Source organism: Prionailurus viverrinus, chromosome D2 (assembly GCF_022837055.1).
Source record: "Prionailurus viverrinus isolate Anna chromosome D2, UM_Priviv_1.0, whole genome shotgun sequence".
Classification (NCBI taxonomy): domain Eukaryota; kingdom Metazoa; phylum Chordata; class Mammalia; order Carnivora; family Felidae; genus Prionailurus; species Prionailurus viverrinus.
In genome coordinates, this window is record NC_062571.1 from 76,352,108 (window position 1) to 76,375,709 (window position 23,602).

Below are 23,602 nucleotides of genomic sequence, written 5' to 3' on the forward strand. Positions count from 1 at the left end.
AGACATAAAAGGCCACACATTGTATAATCGCACTTATGTGAAATGTCAATATAGACAGATCTGTCGAGACAGAAATAGATTAGAATTTACCGGGGGCCCATGCGAGGGAGAGATAGGGTGTTACTGCATAACGGGGTGATGAGAAAATTTTGGAAAAAGATGGCAGGTGATAGTTGTCATTATAAATACAATTATCACCACTGAGCTGAACTCTTTAAAAATGGTGGAAATGGCCATTTTTATGTTACATATATTTTATAATAAAAGAAAAAGATCAACAACAAAAAAAGTGAAGCTGAGATATAAGCCCAGTCTATCTGATTCAGAGCCTGTGATCTTTCTCCTCCACGGTGCTGTCTTCTCAAAAGTTAACCAGAGATAGGGGCGCCTGGGTGGCTCGGTCGGTGAAGCGTCCGACTTCGGCTCAGGTCACAATCTCGCGGTCCGTGAGTTTGAGCCCCGCGTCGGGCTCTGTGCTGACAGCTCAGAGCCTGGAGCCTGTTTCAGATTCTGTGTCTCCCTCTCTCTCTGCCCCTCCCCTGTTCATGCTCTGTCTCTCTCTGTCTCAAAAATAAATAAAGGTTTAAAAAAAAAAAAGTTAACCAGAGACAGACTTCGCCCCAAATCAGTGTCCCAGGTGCTACAGGAATGAGCAGGTCTGGGAATACCAGGGTGCTGCCATCTGTAGGCTCTACGTGCTAGCTGCTCTTTCCTGGCCCTTATCCAGCCGCTGGCCCTGAACCTGAGGCTTGGCTTTCACTCTGCCCCGGGTCATTAGCACTGTCTCTTGTCCCAGTCTCCCCGCACAGCACTTTTAACGACTGTGCATTTGTCCTTCAAAGAGACATCTTTCTCCCCTAACCTTTCCTGGAAAACAAATTCTCTTTGCCCGCAGCCTGACTTCTTTTCAGCTCCTTCTGACATCCTGGAGGCAAACGTGCCAGCCCGGGCTCCTCACAGCATGCCCGTCTGGATCCCTTTCCTTTCTCGTGACCCTCCAGGTCAGAAAATTGGATGCTCCTTTGATGCCGATGGAGCCAGCTCCGCCTCCGATCCCCATTCCTGCGTGTGTGTATAGTATTTCCTGCCCAGCATTCCTGTCTTTAGAGTGGCTGGAGACAGAGCAGTCGGCCTTAGGGTTCCTGAGGACACCCCCCCCCCACCTCCCCAGATCTGCCCTGGGTGGGCAGCGATGCTGGGCTCTGTGCTGCCTGTTCTCCGCTGACTGTGTAGCCTGATGGTCCCCTCCCCGTCCCTGGGCCTTGGGCAGAGAAATGACATCATGGGGGGTAGGGGGTGGGGGGTTTCGGTTAAATTCCCTGGATCTTTGGAAATTCCTGCCCCTCCTTCACTCCCAAGCCCCACGGGATGAAATCTTCACTGGAGAAATACCTTCCAAGGCCAAGATATTTCCAACACAATTTCAGACTGAAGCCGGTTTGGAAGCCGGGGAACGGAGGGTGTTTTGGAAGATGGAAAGTTGGCTTGCTGTGCCCGCGCCTCTCACGCACAAGGAATGAGGGACACTCCCTGCCCTGAGCGTCCTGCACTCCAGCCCCTTCGGACCAGAGCACCACTCATGAGTTACCTGCATGCGGCTGCACTGACCCAGAGGACAGGGGGCTGGATTCAAACAACTCGCCAGGAAAAGTCACGCTTCTCTGGGTCCCGACAGCCAGTGTGTGCAGCCTGCGGGTAAACAGCACATCCTCCCCCATCCAATGCTTTGCGCCCACAGGTCATGGCCGGGGATTATCAAATTGACAGAGCCCGGCTGGCCCCTCACTCCACGTCCAGACACGTTTCATTCTGTTAATTATCGCCTCTTGCTTTTGACGTAAAGAGTCAAGGCCTGGGTCAGGGTCACTCATGTATTTTCCTCTTTCTCATTAAAATTGCCCAGCTCTCGGGGCCCCTGGCTAAATTCTGCCGATGTTTAAAAATGTCCTGTCTCTCTCTCTCTCCGTGACCCCTAAAAATCCTTCCTCCCGATTTCTGCAAAGCCACTTGAACAGCAAAGGAAATACAGGTCAAGCCCCTTTAAGCCCCAATCTGCGTTTCCATTTTTGAAGGGTTGTGGCCGTTTCTCAAGGGCTATGTTTCTCCACTTTGCTGACCCAGGAGACGTGACACCTTGTGACTTGGGGCGTCCAGGTCAGCAGGGCCACTGTCCGAAAGGGTGGGAAGCCCCGTTCAGAGGCAGCAGGCTTGCTCAGAGCACTTCCGGGCCTCACAGCCCTTCACTCAGTTGGTGACCTCTGTGAGTCTGCTGTTTGGGGTCCTCAAAGACAATGCTGCCATCTTAAATTTGTCCAGAAATGTTTGCCACAGGACAAGAACTGATTTTGTTTTTAAGCTTTTTTTATTTTTGAGAGAGAGAGAGAGAGAGAGAGAGAGCACATGCGAGCCCGAGATGGGGAGGGGCAGAGAGAGAGAGGGGGAAAGAGAATTCTAAGCAGGCTTCATGCTCTCAGTGCAGAGCCTGATGCAGAGCTCGATCGCACAAACCATGAGATCATGACCTGAGCCGAAATCAAGAGTCAGATGCTTAACTGACTGGGCCACCCAGGCGCCCAAGAATGGATTCTTCTAGAGCGCTGGGCTTCTCACAATACTTCAGTGTGCAAATGCCAGGACCTAAAAGCAGGAAAGGTCCTCCTCCTCATTGCTTAACCAAGCCCCCTGCATCCTCGGGGCCTTAGTCAGACCTCACCGGTGATCAGCCTTGAAGCCACTTGTATCCTGATGATACTGCCTCTCTGAGCTCTTCTCCTGGGGGCTGAGAGGCTGCACCACACTCTTAGTCTCTTAGCCATCCTTAGCCCCCAGCAGTCTTGAACTGCTTCCTGCCATTGGCCGAGTAAGTTGGTCTATGAGGTCCTTGGGGTGCAACTCATGACCTGAGCTCAGAACGGACACTCAGGGAACCTATGTGGCTGACGGACTAATTCAGCTCAGACTCCAGCAGGAGAGGTGGGGAGCTCCTTGCTTCTGACTGTTCCCAAGCACCTCCTCAGCTCTGCTTCCAAAGACAGCTCCCATCCCTTGCAGTGTCCTCCTGGCCCGGTGGGGTAACCAGCTCTCTCCAGACTCACCCCCAAAGTGGTACAAGAGACTGTTCCTCGGGGGCGCCTGGGTGGCTCAGTCGGTTGAGTGTCTGACTTCAGCTCAGGTCACACTCACACTCTGTGAGTTCGAGCCCCGTGTCGGGCTCTGTGCCGACAGCTTGGAGCCTGGAGCCTGCTTCGTATTCTGGGTCTCCCCCTCTCTCTGCCCGTCCCCTGCTCATGCTCTGCCTCTCTCTGTCTCAAAAATAAATAAAAATACTAAAAAAAATGTTTTAAATAAATAAAGAGACTGTCACTCAAAGAATGAAGGAGATGGCGAGGGTGGTCCCGTGTATCTGCATCATAATGGGATCGTGGGCCTTACAGGGGATGCCAGGCTACTTCTCAACAATGTCAGGGTATTGCCTTCTGAACCTTCTCCCCTTTCCACGAGAAGCTCCAGGGAGCCCCGTGAGCTCCTCAGACTCTGGGTCTTTGGCTGTTCACCGTGGAAAGACAAAGGTGAAGATCGGTCTCCTGAAGACTTGGTACCAGACAGAAGGTGGACTCCTGGGTGTGTCTCCAGGGAAGGCCCCTGGGAGACAAAGTGCTGTCCATTGGAGACAAGGGAAGATCCAGGTGTTGTGGGGACTGAAGCTGAACTAACTTGGAGACGGTCCTCATTCCAAAAAGGAAGAGAAGATGAGGTGCAAAAGCATTTCCTGAGAATGAGAAAAGAAATCACAACAAATGACTGGAGCCTCGGAGACTCGGGCCCTTTTTATCCGAGATCTCAGTTGACCCGAAGTGAGTGAAGTGAGTATCTCGGTGCCTGTGCAGAAACGCTTCCCTCCCACCTAGAGCTCTCGGTGGCTCCCAGGACAGCAAGCAAAGGGCTCCACAGCTTAAGCTTTCTCTGCTTCAGGGAATCGCTTCTGACTGGAGACTGTGCCCACCCTGAGGGGAAGCGGTGAGCTCCCTTAGAACTCAAAAGGGGCACAACGGGGCTTGTTGTTTTTTGGCTTCTACCCCCGGGACCTCTGGCCACCGGCTGCCTGTCCAGCCTGTGTCTCTGCCCAGTGGGGCTACATCTGGCACGGTGCTCAGGCCTTAAAGCCCACCAATCAGGCTGACCACGTGGACCCTCGGGGAGGCGTCGGGGACAGTTCAGTTGAGAGCTGGAGGGTCCAGACATCAAGCCTTGAGTGGAGGGAGCCACAGCCCCACGGCGCTTTGCTCACGAGCCTTTGTCTGGGCTGATTGATTTCTTCCCCCCGGTGGCCAAGAGAACAAAACCCTGACTTTGTCCTTCGGTTCTATTCTCATTTGGGGCTCGCGGATTGTGTCTGCTTCCCGGCCGTGGTCAGAGGGAGGAACTGCTCGACAGTGGCTTTTGCACATGGCACTGAAGGTTTTGATTAAAAAGGTGGAATAGTGGTGCTTTTTCTTCCTGCCAGCCAGACCTCACATCCACCCTCGAGTGAGGAAACTCTCTGTCCAAGGCTGCCGTTCAGGAAACTCCCTCCTTTGTCTTCTTGGTCGAGATGGTACAAGCAGGTTTCATTTCAAGCCGGGATTTGGGGTTAAAAGGAGCCCTGCCCCACCCGCCTCCTGCCAGTCCTGGTCCCCATCCCTAGAGTCAGGGGGGCTGGGCTGAGTTCGCAGAGCTTAGAAGCAGCCGACTTGAGAGGTGGCGGGGAAGGAAACGCAAGGAGAGAGGAAAGGTCTGGTGGCTCGGGTCTTGTTTGGGGGGTCCTCCCTGCCCTACCGCCTCATTTTATGCGTCGTGAACTCGTCCGGGTTATTGGCAGCAAGCGGCAGATGCCTAACTCCCAGTTGCTCAAACAAAAGAGGAATTTATGGGGAGGGTGGGGATATGATGAAATGAAACCGGAGGGAGACACAGCTGTGCTTGGGCCGAGGGACCCGGGCACCGGGATCTTCCCCCGAGGGCAGCTCCAGGTTCTCCGCCAAGCCTCCAGCCCACAGTTTCTGCCCAAGGCGGGCGCTCCCAACCAGTTGTAACTAAGAACATCTCGAAGAACTCCGGCCTGGTTGTCACAAAGGCAGGGTAGACCAGATGACCTCATAAGGGTATTACTACTTCTTCTTTTCTTTTTTTTAATTACAAAAGAAATTTTTTTAATGCTTATTTACCTTTGAGAGAGAGAAAGAGACAGAGCACGAGCAGGGGAGGAGTAGAGAGAGAGGGAGGCACAGAATCCGAAGCAGGCTCCAGGCTCTGAGCTATCAGCACAGGGGCTTGAAGTCACGAGCCGTGAGATCATGACCTGAGTCCGAAGTCTGATGCTTAACCGACTGAGCCACCCAGGCGCCCCTCATGAGGGTACTTCTGATAGACAAGACAGCGTTGCTCTCTGCTTCCCTCTTCCCTGCTATAAATGTGAATGTACACACACACGTTTATTCAGCAGATACATTGAGTACTATTGTGTGCCATCATCAGTTCTTTTCAGCAGAGCAGAGCAGAGAGATAAACAGGTTTTGGAGGCAGCCAGGCCTGGATTTGAGTCTCAGGCCCACCTTTTGCCAACTGTTCCGTCTAGGAGCATGTAGGGGGTACTAGATGCCCATCTAGTATTCTGATTCTGATAAGACAGGAATGACCAACTTCCCTGCCCTTCAAAGAGCTGTCTGTGGCTCGGTTTCCATGTCTACAACCCCGGAACAACAAGCCCCACCAAATGGCATTGTTCTGGGGAGCAACAGAAGTATAAATCTGTGGGAAAACTCACACCGAGGGGCCGTACCTATCAGGCCGGCTTCCCTTGCAGGCGCCCACACCGCCTCTGGCCCTGGCCCTGCTGGAGGCCTGGCTCCTACCCCTGCCCCCGCCCACAGCCAGGCCCTGGCAGCTCCGTGCGCAGGGCTTCCCGAGGCTGACGCAGATCCCCTCGGGAAGGTCAAGGGGTGGCCAGGGTACGGCTGTGGGCGCACCCTTCCCCTGTTCCCTTCCTGGAGGAGAAATGGGAAATGGGGGTCGCCCCCCAAGAAACAGCTGTCTGCACCCTGGAATGGGCCAGACAGGCAAACCTCTAAGCAGCCCTTTCTGGAAGGCAGGGGGCCCTCCAGATGCCCTTTCCCACTCAGCTTTTCCTGAAAGCGGAGCCTGTCCACACTGGGAAATTGCAAATAGTTTACATGGGGAATGTCAGCTGCCCACATATGAAAATATACACATCATTAAGCCCTAAGTGCTTGCGTCTGGAGATAGAGCGGACAGTCTCCTGGGCTGACCTTTTGTTCACTGATGCAACCACTGCTAATGAGCACGGAGCTCCTCGGTGGGATGTTTTCATATGTTGAAGCGAAGCATATGTTGGCTATTAGCCTGTGTGTGTGTGTGTGTGTGTGTGTGTGTGTGTGTGTGTGCGCGCGCGCGCGCACACACACACACACGAGCACGTGTCTGTGTGGTACGTACAACACTGTATAAATAGTGTTTACCCAAACATGCAGAGTTCATTTTATCTCATTATCTAGCCCCCATGGACCTCTAAGACCAAAGTCACATCCTTCTCACAATGGCATTCTTGGAGGACATGGTGGTGTTTAGGAATAAGGCTCTTTGACCAGATTACCTGGCTTTGAATCCTGTCTTTGCTCCCATGCTAGCTGTGTGACTTTGGACGAGTTATTTAACTTCTCTGAGCCTATTTATGCATCTGTAAAATGGAGATTGTAATAATTAAAACCTACCTTGAGGGAATTTAGAACGATAACCCCATGTAAAGCTTCTAGGACTTAACATATAGTAGGTGCTCGGGAAATAGCAGTGGTGATGATGGTGACACTTCTTACTGGGAGCTGGGATTGGGTGGAAGATCTCTCCTGCTCAGAAAATCAACTTGGATGAGGTTGTATTGGAAGTGGGTCCTGAAGACTGGGTGGAATTTGGACATGTCCTGATGGGACAGGAAAGGCTTCTTCCAAGGGAATGAGCAAAGGTCCAGCAGTTAGAAAGCTAGAGCTTGCCCAGGAAGCGATGCATATGGGGTGAGCATCCATGAGCCAAAGGCAGGAAGGGGAAGCAGGTCAAGAAGGGCGTTTGGGTTCAGGACCAAGAAGGCAGTGGGCTCTGTCCTGTGGAGTGGAGACCATCTCTCCTGTGTGGTATGGAAAAACTCCCTTGGGGGCCATTGTGTCAATGCTGGAGCAAGCGGTAGCAGGTGCGAGAAGAGAATTCTTGAATGCAGGGCAGTGAGGTGGGGGATGGAGAGGAGGGGTGGGTGAGAGAGATACCAGGGCTGGCATTGCTGTATGTGCATGTCCCCTCTGTGAGGTGAGGGACAAGCTGGATCTCAGTGGGTCCAACGAGACCAAAGCTACGCCCTTCCCCTAGAGCTGGCTCAGGACCCCTGGTTTAGAGCCAGTGCAGCTCAGATCCACTCAGTCCACTCAGATCTGCCATAGCGGACCTCCAGGTGTTACTGCTGGCTGTACCATGGGCCACAGTATGACCTTGGAGGGGTCTCCTTCCTTCTTGGGCCCTTGTCTTGTTAACACATCTATGCTATGAGAGGCTTGAACCAGCTAGACTCTGACAGGTCTTTCCAGGAAAGCCCTCTGTGATCACTTCCTCCTGTTCCACCTTGGGTCCTGAATCTGTGAACAGTGCAGGGCATGTGTTTCCAGAAGGCTCTGAGGGTGACCCCAGGGGCACTTCAGGATTATTGACAACTACTAAGGAGGTAGGGAGGTAGTTCTGAAGGGCTTTTCACAGCCCAACCATGCCTCCATCCCTGGCTGCCTCCAGAGACACCAGCCACATACAACTGATCCCCTTTCTCACGTCTTTACACACGAGACTTTGAAGCTGGGGGATGCTTCAGGAACAAGGTTTTCAGACACGCGGAGTTCCTCACTCATGCGGGAAATGACATCCCTTCGTGTTGCCAGTTGTCACGATGCAGAGGGAGACAGCAGTGCCCAGGGGGAGCAGGTGCAGCCGCTGGGGCAGCCGACGGCAGGGCTCTCAGGGTGCCACCCTCGGGCTAACGATTCAGCAGTCCGGGAGAAACAGCCTCGCGGAGACGGCAGTGTGCGTCGGCTCTTCCTGCTTTTTTAACATCTTCTAGATGAGTTCTCCTCACCCGGCGCACCCCCTCCCTGCTTTCTGCGGCCTCCTGGCCCTTGTCCGTGCCGTGCCAGCCTCCTCCACCTGCGTAAATCCGGCCTCTCCCTCAAGGTCCAGCTCTCGCCTTCCCTCCCCGGGGCTCCCTCCCGGGCCGATTTCTCATTTTCCCCCTCAACCGTTCCGGCAAGGGCTGCACGCCTCAGGTCTGAGATGAATCACTGGGTAATTATTTCAGGTGTGCCATCTGGCCTCCCTCTTCGGAGGCCGGGGAGGCTGGGCCCCCCGCGGGGTGAGGGCGCAGGGAAGCGCGCAGCGAGGGGCTCCGTGGCGCCACCGTGTGGGCAGACTCCTGGGCGGGCGGAGGCTGAAGGACCTGGGCTGTGGAAGCGGAGCTGGGGTTGGGCTGCCCTGAGACTTCAGCAGCTCTCTGTGAAGTCACTGAGATGGGTGTTGGCGCCCCCCAAGAGGCAGAGCCTTGGGTGCGGTGGGTGATCAGCAGCTGCTTCCTGCACCTTGTACTGAGTAAAGCACCCTGGGGTGGCTTCCTGCAGAGGCCAGGCCCCTGCGTTCCCCACCACCATCTGTCCCTCTCTAGCCCTGCCTCAGTCCCTGAAACGCCCGGATTGTCCTGCCTCGGGTGTCGCACAGAAGGCCCTTAGGAAGCTGCAGTTATGACCTGGGAGGGTGGACCCCTGAGCAATCGCAGCGCCCAGTGGCCCTGGGGTAGTTCTAGACTTCCCGCGGGTATTTTGTTAGCCGGAAGTCACCCAAACCAAGTGTGGAGCGAAGGTGGGGAGTGGGGTCTACAAATGCAGCTTCAGGCCAAGTCCTCAGCTCTCCCACCCCCACCCCCACCCCCTCCATCCTTCCCCTTACAACCTTCTCTTTAGAAATCCTGAGGCCTCCGGGGCATTGATTCGTTACTGGTCGTCAATACTGTGCCTCAGTGTTGCAGAGGCTACTCTGGAAGGAGCAGAGGGTAAGAGGAGTCTAGCTTGGGCCACCTGTCAGAATTTAGGGTCACGGGCAGCAGTAGAGGCAGCGTGACACTCAGCCAGGGTGGGAACAAAGGGGAGGAGAGGGACCCACGGGACAGTGATGGTGCGAAGCCCACTGGCCCCATTCACCCCCTTCAAGGGTCTTCCCTCCCCATGTTCAAAGCGGCAGGAGGGGCTCTGCTCGCTCTGCTGTGGTGCCCAGAGAAACACCCACGTGGCCTCCACCTCTTGCTGCCTGAGAAGATGGGTTCTGGTTAGCACGGACGGCAGGAGCTGCCCGTATCCCCAGAACCCGTGGCGTAAGCATCAGGAACGGCAGAGAGTGAGTCTGGGCCACCAGGGCAGGAGGTAAGAGGGAGCAGATATTCTGAGGGATTCGGAGGGGCAGTTACCACCCAGCACACACGTGCCGAGTCTGTCCCGCCAGCTGCGGTGCTGGCAGCCAGTCCCCAGCCAAGAGGGGCCCAAGTTCCTCTGTTACCGGAGATAGATTCAAGGTCAATTTCTCACTCCAAAGGAGGTGGAGCAGGTTCTTTCCCCTGGGGGCGAGGGGGGCTCTTATCCAGAGGCACAGAGTCACGGAGGGTGAATAAAGCACACCCAAGGTTTAATGCCCCCTCTCTTCGCCAGCAGCCTTGGGGGAAAACAGTGGGGAGGAGCCTTAGCCAAAGAGGGGAGCACAGTACAGATTCTCTTGCTCCGGTTGTGATTTCAGGGGCAGGACAGGTGCCCCGTGCAGCTTACAGTTCCTCAAGGAAGCTGAGTTCTTTCTTGTCAGTTGTGGGGTGGGGGGCGGGGGGGGGGGGGGGGGGATGGAGAGCAGCCCCTGGCAAGCATAGCCATGTCCCCAAGGCATGTCTTGCTGTTTTAAGCTGTCCTAGGAGTTGGCCATGGAGCACTCCTTAAGAGCAGCTGGGGGTCATCCTGACTGTCATCAGAGTGGGCTTTCTGGCAGGGCTGGGCATACGATCACATGGCGGTTGGCCAGCTGGTTAGCTTCAGTGCCCAAGACCATCAGGAGGCCAGGCATTCACGACAGGGCCTCCAGCAGAGAAACCCTGTCCCTAATTCCTTCTTCCTGTCCTCGGAAGGTGTACCACCAAGAGCTAATTCCACACCTTTCGCAGGAAACTTGATGCCTAGATTCACACTGCTGTGTTACAAATCAAGGCTTGCTGGCTGGAGCTACTTGAGGAGACCATCTGGTGACCAAAGAAATAAAGCGTCACTTCAAAGTACTACTGGCCCCAGGGGACTTTTTAGCAGAGACCTCCATTAGACCTGCTCTCCTGGCCGCTTTCAGCCCTGCAAATATCTAAGGACCATAGGGCCTTTTCTGTTTGATTAGAAATTAGGGGGACACCTTTGATATGGAGGAGGATGGCTCCCACCCTTCTCCCTGCCCTGACCTCTGCTTCATCCCAGAGGGACAGTTCCTGCAGAAAGGGCCACACTGCTAGCCGTAGTCCCCCTGCATCCCTGAGCCTTCTCACGGTGAGGGTGACATTCCTGTCCAGAGCCAACCTGGCCTTGAAGGATTCACCCCTCCCTTCCCCGGCCCCTCTCAAAGCCTCCTGGGACCAGAAAGGATTAGCTTCCTGGAATGAGATCTGAAACTGTGGAATTCTGTCTTCAAGCCACAGGGGGCGAATTGGGCTGTGGTTGCTCTGGGTGCCTGGGGGCACTTTGTCTTATGGGGTGTGTTAGACCTTGCCTGTGGACTGGGGAGAGCCTTCCTAATGTGTCTCCCTTGGAAACTGACTTCTCTGACCTGGAGGGGAAGGACCGATACCCTCCGATTCTACTGATGCAGGTTGCAAATGTCCCACTGAAATGTCCCCTAGGTGTCACTCTCCTGGTGGGTTTGGGTTTCGGCTCCCAGCTTAAACTGGCCAACAGCTTCTGATTCCCTTACTGGCAGAGGCGTTAGTCCCTGGAGTCACTTGAAAGGAGGGTTGGTGGGAATCACTTAATCTCTTCATGTTGAGCCAGAGACTGAGTTTAAACCCATGGTCGTTAAACCTACAAATTAACTCCTATTGGGGCTTTGGCCATGGGCAGCGTCCCCAGAGAGAGAGAGAGAGAGTAGTGTGACCTCACACACACAGCTGGGTCACCTCTAGACCCTGCACGGCCCCTCCCATCTTCTTAGGAAGGAAGCAGAGTGCGGTCATCCAGGCATGTGGAAAGATCCATGAGGAGTGGGAGGTCTGAGCCCAAACTCTGCTTGGTCTCTGACCCTGTCTTCCATGAAGCCTTTCCTAGATGACCTCGCCCCTTAATGATCTCCTTCTCTGAGCCCAGGAGCTCGTTGCCCTGAGCTGTATCATCCTCCATTTCAGTTCTTCCTGCCTCTGCTGGAGGGCTGCACAGTGCCCTGCTCATCCTGAGGGCTAAGGGACTCCTGGGAGACGGGGGAGTGAGTGGGAGGAGCACAGGGGGCCCAGACATGCCCCCACCTTCAACCACACTCGCTCTAGACCCACCCACCCAACCTGTGTTCAGATCGCCTGTCTGCCACTTATTGGCTGGGTGACCTTGGGCAAGTGACTTAACCTTTCTGAACCTCAGCTTGCTCATCTGTGAGATGAGCATTATAATAGTATTTACCTCACAGAGTCTTAACAGAGATTAGATGAAATAATGCATATAAGGTATTTCTCACAGTGCCTGACCAGAGTTGGCTTTCAGTGGAGGCAAACCAGGGCTACCCATTAAGTTATTTCCACTGATTTTAATTTTTTTTTCAACATTTATTTATTTTTTGGGACAGAGAGAGACAGAGCATGAACGGGAGAGGGGCAGAGAGAGAGGGAGACACAGAATCGGAAACAGGCTCCAGGCTCTGAGCCATCAGCCCAGAGCCCCACGCGGGGCTCGAACTCCCAGACCGCAAGATCGTGACCTGGCTGAAGTCGGACGCTTAACCGACTGCGCCACCCAGGCGCCCCCTCCACTGATTTTAAATACTGGATCTGTAGATAAATTTCATGTGGAAGAGGAAAAAAGACGTTTGCTAGTAAAAAAGAAAAAAAAAAAGTTTGAGAGCCATTGAGTTCAATCAGCCCCTTTTATACATCACCACAGATGCCCAGAGAGAACTTCCCCATTAGGGTATTGCCTGATTTCTGTGTTTTCTGTCTTTACTGGAGAAAAAGTGATTTATAGTTGAGGGCTACCCTGGCTTCACCTTTTAACACCCTCATAATGTGCCCGACACCAGCTTCAGCCACTGCTGGTGAGGGTGGATCCTCCCTGGGCGGAGTCGGGTGACAAGACGGGCAGAGCGGACTGCATGCAGGTGGGCAACTCAGGTGCCTCTTCTGAGGTCCAGGAAATGGTGGTTCCCCCCCCCCATGACCGTCCCGCCCAGCATCTCTGAGTCCTCCCAGATTCGAGTCGCGTCCTGGCACAACACCTTGTTTCACGTGATGTAGTAGGGACACCAGCCCTGCACCGGGCCCTTCAAACCAAGGCTGCCCAGCCATCAGCTCTCTTGAAGCAAATTTGCCTGTGGCCTCTGGGTATTGTTTTAGGATCCGATTGCTCTGAAGTAGCCCAGAGTTACTGATCCCCAAGAGATTCAGCTGCCAGAATTCCCAAGAAAGTTCCCCAAGTCTTAGATGCAGCCCTGCCCGCCCCCCCTCCACAACTATCAATTCCTGAATCTTGAAAGACCCACAGAGCATCTCTGCAGCAGCCCTTTCCTGTAACAGAGGAGGAGACAGAGGCACAAAATGGCCAATGGCAGAGGGTGGACCGGTGTGTGGGGCTCCCATTGCTCTGTCTTGGGCTCCTTCTGCAACATCGAGCATCATTTCTGCAAAACGAGCATCAGAAGCCAATACGCTACAGGCTGCTTTTCTGCAGTTCCACTTATCAATATTTTTAGCTAGGGAGGGAGGTACGGCCAGGGACAGAAGGGGAGGCAAGGTGGGAGAGAACCACAACCACCCAGGACTGGTGATGGCAAACAAGCCTGCTGTGTGGTGTAATTGGGTGCGCCCACGGCATTTGACGTCACTGCGGCCACCCCCCCCCCCCCAACATCTAAGGCTCCCCCACATAGGGGCCCTCCTCCAGAGGGGGCAGGACCTAGGAGAGAAGAAAGAAGGAAGGAACTCAGGAATGTGGGCTTTCAGAGGCTTGATGAATAGAAAATGAGCCACTGATTTCATTCATCAGGACCCCTTACTGCCAGCGCCCCTCACATGGACCCCCCCCCGCCACACACACACACAGACACTGCCCAGTGGGCTTAGCAGGGAAATCAGCTCCATAGTCGCATTTCAGTAGCTGAAAGGAGAAAGCAGGCCTTTCCAATTTCAGCATCTTTGGGGGAGAAAGGTGTATTTACTTCCCCTCTGTCTGAGCCCACTCCTGGCAATTTTCTCAAATATCCCTGCCATTTGTTAAAAACCCAGCTTGTGGCCCAGCTGGTGCACGAACAGCTGATGGAGGGTGAATGGTCGCAGGAAGAGGGAAGGTGAGGCCGCCTTCTGGTGGTCCCAGCACCTTCCCAGAGCTGACCGCTGCTCTTGGGTGCAGAAACTCTCAGAACTGTCCTTTCAAGCTGAAACGCTGAGGCCACACACAGCTTCACCTGGAAGGAGAAGGAAATGACGGCGGTGATGTTTATTGCACATCCTCCACCAGGTGTCACATCTGGGCCACATGCCGGAGCCAGAGGTTTCACTGATTCTCTTGGGGAGACACTCTTATTCCTGATAATCTTCCCGATAACAGGGGGCTGAGTCCAGACCAAGGTCCCACAGCTACAGGTGGCAGATCTGGGATCCGAACCCCCGTCTGTTAGTTGAAGCTGTGCCCGCCGAGCACCCTTCCCCGGGCGCTGTCCTTTTGCTGGCCCTTCTGCCATTCCAGACCCTGTCACGCAGGCCCTGAGGACTGGGCAGGTGTTCCCCTTGCCTGCTGAGCAGACAGGCCAGCACGGGCAGGGCTCATCAGCAAGGTCACAGGGGGCTCCCCGACCAGCCAGGCCTCGTTGCACAGCCCCGTAACCACGAGCTCTCACACATCTCATTTGAGTCTGACCACAAGCCCGGGACACAGGGACATCATTATCCGTGTTCTGCAGAGGAGCCAAGTGACCACACTGCGCGTGGCCCAGGGCCAGGTGGCGCTCCGCTCCTGCCCCTCACTGACGCCCCCCTCTTCTCTTCCTCCAGTCCCCAGTCTTCATAGCCCAAGTTGGCCAGGACCTGGTCTCCCAGACGGAGGAGAGGCTCCTACAGAGGCCCTGCAAGGAAGTCTTTTCTGCCTGTGCACAGTAAGTGCTCGCTCCCTCCCCAGACCGAGCATCGGGGCCCTTCAGCCTCCTCTGGGCAGCCACACAGCCTCCCCCCCGCCACTGACAGAGGCTGCCTCTCCCCCACACCTGGCGTGCTGGGCACCAGGGCAGGGCTTCAGTGCCCGGGGGCCCCAGCCAAGCCACCCAGCTGTTTGTATACTTCTTATGAAGGGAAAAGATACCAAAGTTCCAAGTCCAAAGAAAACATCTGCCTCAAAGGGTGTTGAAAGCAAGTGGTCTCCAGGCTGTTGAGACAGAGGAATGTGTAAAAACTTGACCCCGTCTGGGTGGTTTGGAAGTCCTTCCCAGCCCCCAACCCCCACTGCCACCACCAACCAGAGCTGGGTGGTGCTGCTGCAGGAAGGGGGGCTACAGGCCGCCTTCTCAGTCACCCCATCACCTTGTCTGCAGGCCATACAGCGATCCTGACGCAATAGCAGACAAATCGGTGCATGTGCTGTTGGCCAGGCACCAATGAAGTCCCCACTGGTCCCTCACACACGTAATACGAAGGCCTGAGCCACTAGGCACACACACGTTCATGTGTCCACATGTGTACCCTTCCGCATAAGCCAGTATGTGCACCAAAATCTTCTGGAGCCTCATCACCTCTGGATGAGTCTGGGGACTTGCTGTGCGCCCTTGGTCAGCCTTTGTACCACAGACAACCAGGCACCTGCTGTGTGTCTGACACCTAGCACAGGGGGTACCATGGTGAGCAAGAACCCAGTCCCAGCTTTCAGATAGCTTACAGCCAGGCAGGAAAACCAGTGCCCCTGTGCACTGTGGGAAGAGCCGGGAGCACCATCATGAGAATGGACATTTGGGGAGGGCCAGCTGGGGACCCAGCCCTGGTAGGTGCCAGGGAGAGACCCCCCATAAGCAGAAACAAACGTGGTTGCTGTCCTCTTGGAGCTGGCTGAGGGTTAGATCTGACAGTGGGTGAGGTCCCTGGGCTCTCACTGTGACCCCGAGGGAGTGGACAACCTGGTTCCCTACACTGGCCCCTGCTGTCATGTCTGGCGGGACACAGTGTCCTACATGCCTCTACTGTATATGCCCCGCACTGCACCACCCCCGCCCTGCCGCAGCCATCTGCAGGTCCCAAGTGCTTGGGCTACACTTGGTCGGCATTGCCACTTTTTTTTTTTTATTTGAGGGAGAGAGGGAGAGAGAAAGAGAGAGCCCAGGCTGCACACACCAGTAGAGGAAAGGGGGAAAGAGAATCTCTGAGCGCAATGCAAGTCTCCATCCCATGACCCTGGGATCATGACCTGAGCTGAAATCCAGAGTCAGGCGCTCAACTGGCTGAGCCACCCAGGCATCCCAACGTTGCCACTTTTTAAAGGGAAGAAGCACATCCATCCCTGCCTGCAGCCAGTTTCAGAACCCTCCCTCCGGGCCTGGCCCGGAGCAGGCGACCAGGAAATTCAGCTGTGGAGATGGAAACTTACCAGGGGCTTCACTGGTCCTGGACCAGATCCAGAGCCTGGGATCTCAGGGGCTGCATCCCTGCTCTGCCCCTACCCCCCACACACCCCTGCACCCCGTTAAGTACTCCTCTGTCCTCATTGCAGCTCAAGAGTCCCTTCTTGGGGTGCCTGGGTGGCTCAGTCAGTCGGTTGAGCATCCGACTCTTGATTTCAGCTCAGGTCATGATTACATGGCCGGGGGTGGAGGGTGGACCTCACTTAACCCTCTCTCATGAGCACATGCCTCTGCAGCGGTTTATTAGATGTTTGTTACTTGCTGGTTGTGTCCCACATCGCGATGCCAACTTCGTGCTCACGGCTGTACCCCAGGCCTAGAGCAGTGCTGTGGCAGGTACCCAGTAAGTGTTTGTAGGATCAGCCCATCACTTTGGCAGGATGCTGGGCCTCTGAGGCTGGTGGTTAACCTGCTGGATATATGGCTCCGCCCATCTGCTTAAGGTCAGGATTATAAAATGTTTGTTGGTTCCCTCCGAGCTAGGTCTGTCCACGACTACCTGAAGGGCGAACCATTCCATGAGTATCTGGACAGCATGTATTTTGATCGCTTTCTCCAGTGGAAGTGGTTGGAAAGGTGAGTGCTCCCCTTGTACACCCACCTACAAGTGTGTGCCAGGGTGGGGGGCAGGGGGCAAGAGTACACGCCTGTCACCTGAAAACCCACATACAAATCCGTTACCTCCATGGGTCCATGGTTCAAATAAAATTAGCCATCTTCCTCCCGTTGCTCAAGTTCTTGGCTATTCTTCTAGAAACGCTCTGTTCTTATTAAAGGTACACGCGATTCACACCCTCATACGTGCATACATACTTATCCTTATTTTTTTGGTTCACTGTCTTTGGGAATTCTTCCTCTGCCAGTGAATAAAGAGCTGCCATATTTTTGGACGAATTACACATCCCTTATTTAGCCCAATCCCCTGTTGATGGACATGGAGGTTGCTCTCAATTTTGTGTACCATCTTCCCTAAATAATGAATAGCTTTATACATATGTCTTCCTGCCCTTTCGTAAGTACGTCCATAGCAGAGGAATGTCTGGGTCACAAAGCATTGCTTTTAAACCACGAGGGACTGCTAGATTGCCCTCCCAACAGCTGCCCTCGTCTCCAGTCCCGCCAGTGCCCCAGTGCCCTCTTCCCTCTCAGCTTCATTAACACCAGTCTCATGCCTTCCCATGTGAGCATCGGGCTTTCCTTCTTGTTTATGTTCTCATCTCTGATAACGGGTGAGACCAAGCATCTTTTCCTGTTTTACTTGCTGCCTTTCTGCTGCAAAGTGCTCTCGCAGACATGGCGGTGGCTTGGCCTGACAGCTGCGGCCTCCATGTGACCGATGAGGAGGGAGACCCACAGAGAGGGCGTGGTTGGCCTCGTCACACAGCAGGCGAGCAGTGCAGCCGAGGGGGACTCCCAGCACCAGGCTCTGCCTACCATGTTGTTGCAGGATTTGCAGAACAGGGCGATGCCTACGTTTTATCCGTGCTGGGCTCAGCTGCGGGACGAGGGTGGGAGCATCCCCTCCCACAGCCCAGGGTTCCCTGTGCCAGAGTTCCGACGCTCATGGGTATCTGGGCACATTTTGGTTAGAAGGCAAGGAGCCATCTTGCTTCTGTGTGTCACCACCTTTGCTGGCCAAGTGCCCTACAGACTCTGAGGAAGCCGCAGGACAGGAACGCCCTAGAAACCCCATTCATGACCCTTCCCTTCCCACTTCAGGAAGCCCAGAGGAAAACACCCTGTTCTGTACCACTGGGGGGGCATTTCTTTCCACCCCCACTGGTGGGAATTGACAGTGGAACAGGGGACAGTCTTCTCTGTTGGCCACTCACTGCCACTGGCCCCCTCGCACATGCACATCATGGCTCCAGGAGAGCCAGAGAAGTGAGGGGTCAGTGCAGACATCCTGCGGAGGGCCCCAGAGCCACAGTCTGGGTCTGAGTCCCGGCTCGACCGTCTCCAGAGGGACCTCAGGAAGGGTTGCTCACCTCTCCCCTCCGCAGTCTCCTTATTCGAAAAATGGGGATAATAATAGTGCCTGCCTTTGTAGGCTTGGGTGGGGATGAGATGAACTAAGCATAGTCCACGCCTAGAATAAGGCAAGTGCTCCAGAAAGGTCAGCCGTCTGGCCCCAGGAAGTCAAACTGCTGGATGCGGTTGTTGTGGTTACCGTTGAGGTCATCAGTGTCACTGTGGCCGTCATCCTCAAGCTTCTGATATGGGAAGGAACAGCTGGCCCTTGTGTTTCTGATGATCACAGGAAAGTCTGGTGGGGATGTAGTCATCGTGTCCCCTCGCCCCGCCCCAGAGCCCTAGGCTGTGTGCCACACGACCCGATCTGTACCCACCTTCCCAGGGTGGCAGTGTGGGTGTGAGACGCGGGATGTGGGCTCTGCAACATCCTTCTTGGGATCCCGGCTTCGACACCACCACCACCGCCCTCATGACCTGGGGCAACTCACTTCCCTTCTCAGAGCCTCGGCATTCTCACCTGCAGAGGGGGGGACAGTCCCACCTCCTGAGGCAGGCGTGAGGATCACATTAGTGTGCATGCAAGGTGCTTCAAGCAGCGGGGACTGTTGCCATAAAGACCCCCAGAGGAGACATGTCCTTTATTCCTGGAGTTTTAGTAAGGATGTCTGACTACATCAGCCTACAAAGCTGCCTTTTCAGTATCTCCATTTTACTGAAGACACAAGCCTCAGAGAGGTTGATCGATTGACCCTGGCTCACGCTCAAGGGCCTGGCACGGCTGGAACCTGAACCCAAGGTTCTTGATCCAGCCCTTCACCCAGTCTCACTCCACCCAGCACTCTGTTCCAATAGAATCCTTTAGCTGTGGCCACTGGCTTGCATTTTACTTGTCTGTACTGAACACTCGAAATGGGGAAACAGACTTTTTGAATCCGTGCGCTGGCTGCAAAGAAGTCCGGCCCTTTTGTGGGCGTTAAGTTGTTGAAGCCGGTAGGGCAGGACTGGCCTAGAAATGCCCCAAGTGACTGACAGCAGCCTGCTTCCTCCCTTTCCTTTTTTTTTTTTTTTTTTTTTTTTTTTTTTTTTTTTTGCTAACAAGATCATGGCCTGTTGGTGCTGCCCTGTTGAAATATTAAAGGGATTTTTTTTTTCCCTCCCAAGGTTAACCAAGAAATTCCTCAGAAATTGTATTACACTCATTTCCCCTAGCAGAGGAGCTCTGTGGTAATGTCGACCGACTGTTTGTTCTCCATGTATCGTAAACTGTTAGGCCCGGGCGCCTTCATGTGGTTTCGAGGGCGGCTGTGGAAAGGCTTCCCAGGGCCACATGGCGGGTGCAGCCGTATGGCAGGCCTCGCTGCAGCCCGTTTGCTCGCGTGCAGAAGGATATGGGGCCGGGGAGAGCCCTGCGGAGGGGCGGCCCTGTGCTCCCAGCAGGGGCGGGCCCCGCTTCCTAAAGAAACAGAAGAGAGAGTGGGTCAGGGCGTGTGAACTCCAGGCAGAGCCCTGGCGTCTCAGGACTGTCCTGAGAGAAGTGTGGTGCCCGGGACCTGAAATCCAAATCCTCCTCAGGACCCAGCAGCCGGAAAGGTTTCCACAGAAGCTTCATTCAGGAGCTGCTGGGTGAGCAGAGGCTCACTGGTCTTTCCCAAGCTGACCCAATTATTTGGGCCAATTCAGTCACACCCCGGCCTCTGCCCTGGTCCGGCCTCTGGGGTGGGGTCGGATGCTCAGAAATAGTCCTGGAGCTCCAAGAGCTAAGTTCAGCATCCTAAAAGTGGGTTGTTCTTTAGCCGCTCATGGTCCAAGGACACTCAGGTTTTTCCATATCTTCGCCGTTGTGAATAATGCTGCCAGGAGCACGGGAGGGAAAGTGTGGCAAATACATACGACGGAATATTATTCAGCCTTCAAAGAGAAGGAAATCCTGCCATTTATGGTAACGGGGGGTGGGGGGGGGATGCCCAGAGGACATTACACCAAGTGAAATAAGGCAGACACAGACAAATACTGCCTGATCTCACTTATATGTGGAATCTAAATAACGTCAGAGTCCTAGAGGCAGAGTAGACTGGTGGTTGCCAGGGGCTGGGGGTGGGGGAAATGGGGAGACATGTAGGTCAAGGGGTGTAAAGTTTCAGTGCATCGTGCGAGATGAATACGCTCCGGAGATCTGATGTACAGTGAGTAACACTAGTTAACGGTACTGTATTGTGTGCTTGAAATTTGCTGAGATGGTAAATCTTAAGTGTTCTCACCAGGGAGAGAGAGCGAGAGAGGAAGAGAAAAAACGGTAACTACGTGAGGTGACAGAATGTTGGTTAGCTTGATCGTGGTGATCGTTTCACATGTACGTGCATCGTTTGTGTACGTGCATCAAAACACCAAGTTGGGTGCCGTTTGTCAGTTATACCTCAGAAAAGCTGGGGTGGCGGGGCGAAAGGAAGCTGGTTATTTTTAACCAAACAGGCCAGTGATGAAAAAGCCCAAGCTGTCTGCACCATGGGGTTCTTCGAGGCAATTTTAGATGACTGATTATTTACTCTGTGAAGTCCCACCCTGGCCTCCTAGAGGGCCTGCCTGATTAGACAGCATAAATGGCCTCAGCTAATTAAAATGGGGGGTCAGGAGACACAAAGCGATGATTACTTCATAAATCCCGCTTTGGGCAGACAGGACCATCTAGTGTTCTGGAGCTCAGGGGGAAATGTGATAAAGGGACCCTCAGGGGTGGAAAGGCTGGGGACCGGTGGTAAAGGATGACCAGCAGCCTTTCTCCCTGGGGACCGGAGGTGGGCAGGTGGGCGAGATGTGCAGGTGTGGGGAGGACTGCTGTGCCCTCCCTGGGACACTGAACCTCTGTGGCTCCTGGGCCCCTCCCTTCTCCCTGCAGAGAACACAGCTTCTTTCTGAGCTTAGCCACCTGATTTTCACTGGGGAGAGAGAGGGGAACCACACGGAAAGTGTGGTGAAGCAGCTTTAGTGCACATCTCCAGGCCTCCACTCTTCCCTCCAAGCCGGCGAGGACTGGCAGGTGTCCCAAGCCGCAGGGGGCCGAGGGCGGGTGGCCGGGGATGTGAACACCCAGCCGTGGAGCCGGTCCTTGGGGGTCCCACCCACAGGGAGGATTCCTGGCTCGGTCGGGAAGCTGTGCGATGTTGCTGCTATTGATTTCTTGTGGATTCTGCATCTCTGCACCCTGAGAGCCATGTTGGATTCTTGCTTTTTTCCAGGCAACCGGTGACCAAGAACACTTTCCGGCAGTACCGAGTGCTGGGAAAAGGGGGCTTTGGGGAGGTGAGTGAACGTCCACGTCTTTGGAAGTTCCCAGACTCTGTCACTGTTTTTGTCCCTTCCGGAGGCACCTACAGTGCCCTGCGCCCCCTGGTGGAGAGGGGGTGTGGGGCGTAGGACCTGGAGGTGCCACCAAGGTGAGACACGAGGCTGTGCCGCAGGGCCCGTGGGACAGAGGTCCTCTTGGAACCAGCCTCAGTCAGGGTTTGAGTCTGAAGAGGAGAAACGGGTGTTCTTAGCTGTCTTTGGAGGGAGGAGTGGCCAGATGCTGCTGTTAATAGGTGCTGTTGTATTTCGTCTGATGTTCCCAGACTGGGAGGCAAGCCTTGTTATTCCCATTTTAGGGATGAGGGAAGCTGAGGGTCAGAATGGTTGATGACCCGGGCCAAGGTCACACAACCAAAGAGGCGTGAAGTCCAGAAGACGAGACCCCAAATGCCCCGGCTCCCGTTCTGCTGAGTTACAAAGTCGGGGTTGTTAGGGGTCCGACACCAAAACAAGCTTCCCTTACCAGCAGCTGGTGCCTGGAAGTCCCCAGTTAGCAACGGCCACATCCGGTTGGAAGCGTGGGACGGAGAAAATCTAGTTGCCTCTGAGAGAGGGACAGTACTTTAGGCCTTGGCCAGTCCTCTAAACATCTGTGTAAATGGCTGATGGTGCACCTTCAAGGGCCAGGATTCATGTGAAGGATGAAGGAGGGAGGGTAAGGGGGCACTAAAGCCAGATCTTGAGGGCAGGGCCTGGGGCAGGGGTGGGTCCAAGGCCAGGCATCCTTGGGCCCCGAGACTGGGAACACCCTTAGGCGTATCAGTTCCCAGCCCTGCAGACCCAGCCACGGAAGAGCCTGGGGCAGACCTCCACCTGTTCCATACCCTTGTCGTCTTTCTTGCACCTCAGGTCTGTGCCTGCCAGGTCCGGGCCACGGGTAAAATGTATGCCTGCAAGCGCTTGGAGAAGAAGAGGATCAAAAAGAGGAAAGGGGAGTCCATGGCACTCAACGAGAAGCAGATCCTAGAGAAGGTCAACAGCCAGTTTGTGGTGAGTGTCCAGGCCCCAGCGACAGGCCACCCTTCTGGTGACCAGGGCTTCCGTGCCTAGGGAAAGGAGTGGCCGTCCAGTGTGGCAGCAATGAGCTGCGGAAAGGCAGCCAGGCATTCCCTCCATCACGAGGCTACTCGTGGTCAATTGTGGCTGCCCTGGTCCTGTCACTAGAACTGGCCTGGCTCCCCTCTGTGTGGGACCATGGCCTCTGTTCTCCGGGACCACCTGGGAAACTCCTCAGGGGACAAAAGCAGCCCACCTTGGGCCCGGCCAAGGAGCTTTGTTTCCACAGATCCCTGTAGGCTGGTTTCATCACAGGGGAGACCTAAGCGTCAGTATCCTGGAGAGCCTCCATCTTGTTTATGTGCCTTGTGTCACCATGACCAGGCCAGGCTCTGCTGCAGGAACTAACCCCCAGCTCGAAGTAGCTGGAAACAACACGGGCCAGCGTCACACACGTAGGGTCCAGCCAGATCCGGCCACCCTCCCCCACCTTACGGCTGCCCCACCTGGAGTCTTGAAAGCGTGTGCCGGGGGGGGCTTGCCCAGGGACCCTCACTGCCTCAGCTGCAGGAACATCCCTCACTCCGCCCACAGGCTGTTGGCCAGAACCAGTCCCTGCAAGGGACAAACCAGCTGCAGGGAGGTGTGGAAGAGTGCGTGGGTGTTTGGTCAGCTCGAAATGCCTCTGCCACACGTCACTGTAAAAAACAATATATATGTACAGGGTCGACACTCAAACAGCACAGACAGGCTCAAACTGAAAACAAAAGCCTCTGTCTTTGGGTAGCCATTCCAACATGTCTGATTCATGTATGGGCTTTATTATTTTTAGCCAGGGGAGTCCTACCAGACATCTTTCGCTGCAGTGATTTCCCCTTAAATTGTAGGTCTTTTCCTGTGGCCAGATCTACGGCGGCACCTCTTTTTTTCACGCCGCACACCATCCCCTGCGACACGGCAAAGAGATAAACCATAAGCTGTTCAGCCCGTCCCCACAGATACAGATGGGTTCTGGTCTCCAAGCCACTGCGAGCAAGGCTGCCGTGTCACCCCTTGAACATGCCTTTGGCACATCTCCGTGTGTCCGTAGGATGTACTCCCTGTGGAGGAAGGCAGTGTCAGAGGGTGTGCGCGTTTTCCATTTGGAAGCAGTTCCCAGATGGCTCTCCGTGAAGGTTGTGCCAGCTAAACGCCCACCAGCTGTGTGGGAGTGAGAGAGGCCACCAACCCAGTGCTTCAGTCGTTCCCCGGAGGGTGTGGTTCCGTAAGGCGACGCTCAGAGGGGACGGGAGCGTGCATTCTCCCCGTCATTTCAGGCTGCCCTCGGCTGCCGGCCCCATCCTGGGCA

The 23,602-nt window shown here is 54.8% G+C and overlaps 1 protein-coding gene across 1 annotated transcript in view; it reads left to right on the forward strand.

The window, feature by feature from the left end:
- Positions 1-23,602, forward strand: part of GRK5 (G protein-coupled receptor kinase 5) — a 217,268-nt gene that overhangs the window by 170,834 nt on the left and 22,832 nt on the right. Inside the window, exons 5-8 of the mRNA XM_047824946.1 lie at positions 14,333-14,433; positions 16,426-16,518; positions 21,150-21,213; positions 22,108-22,248. Coding sequence (XP_047680902.1) covers positions 14,333-14,433; positions 16,426-16,518; positions 21,150-21,213; positions 22,108-22,248 — 399 coding nt within the window. The remainder of the gene's footprint in view (positions 1-14,332; positions 14,434-16,425; positions 16,519-21,149; positions 21,214-22,107; positions 22,249-23,602) is intronic.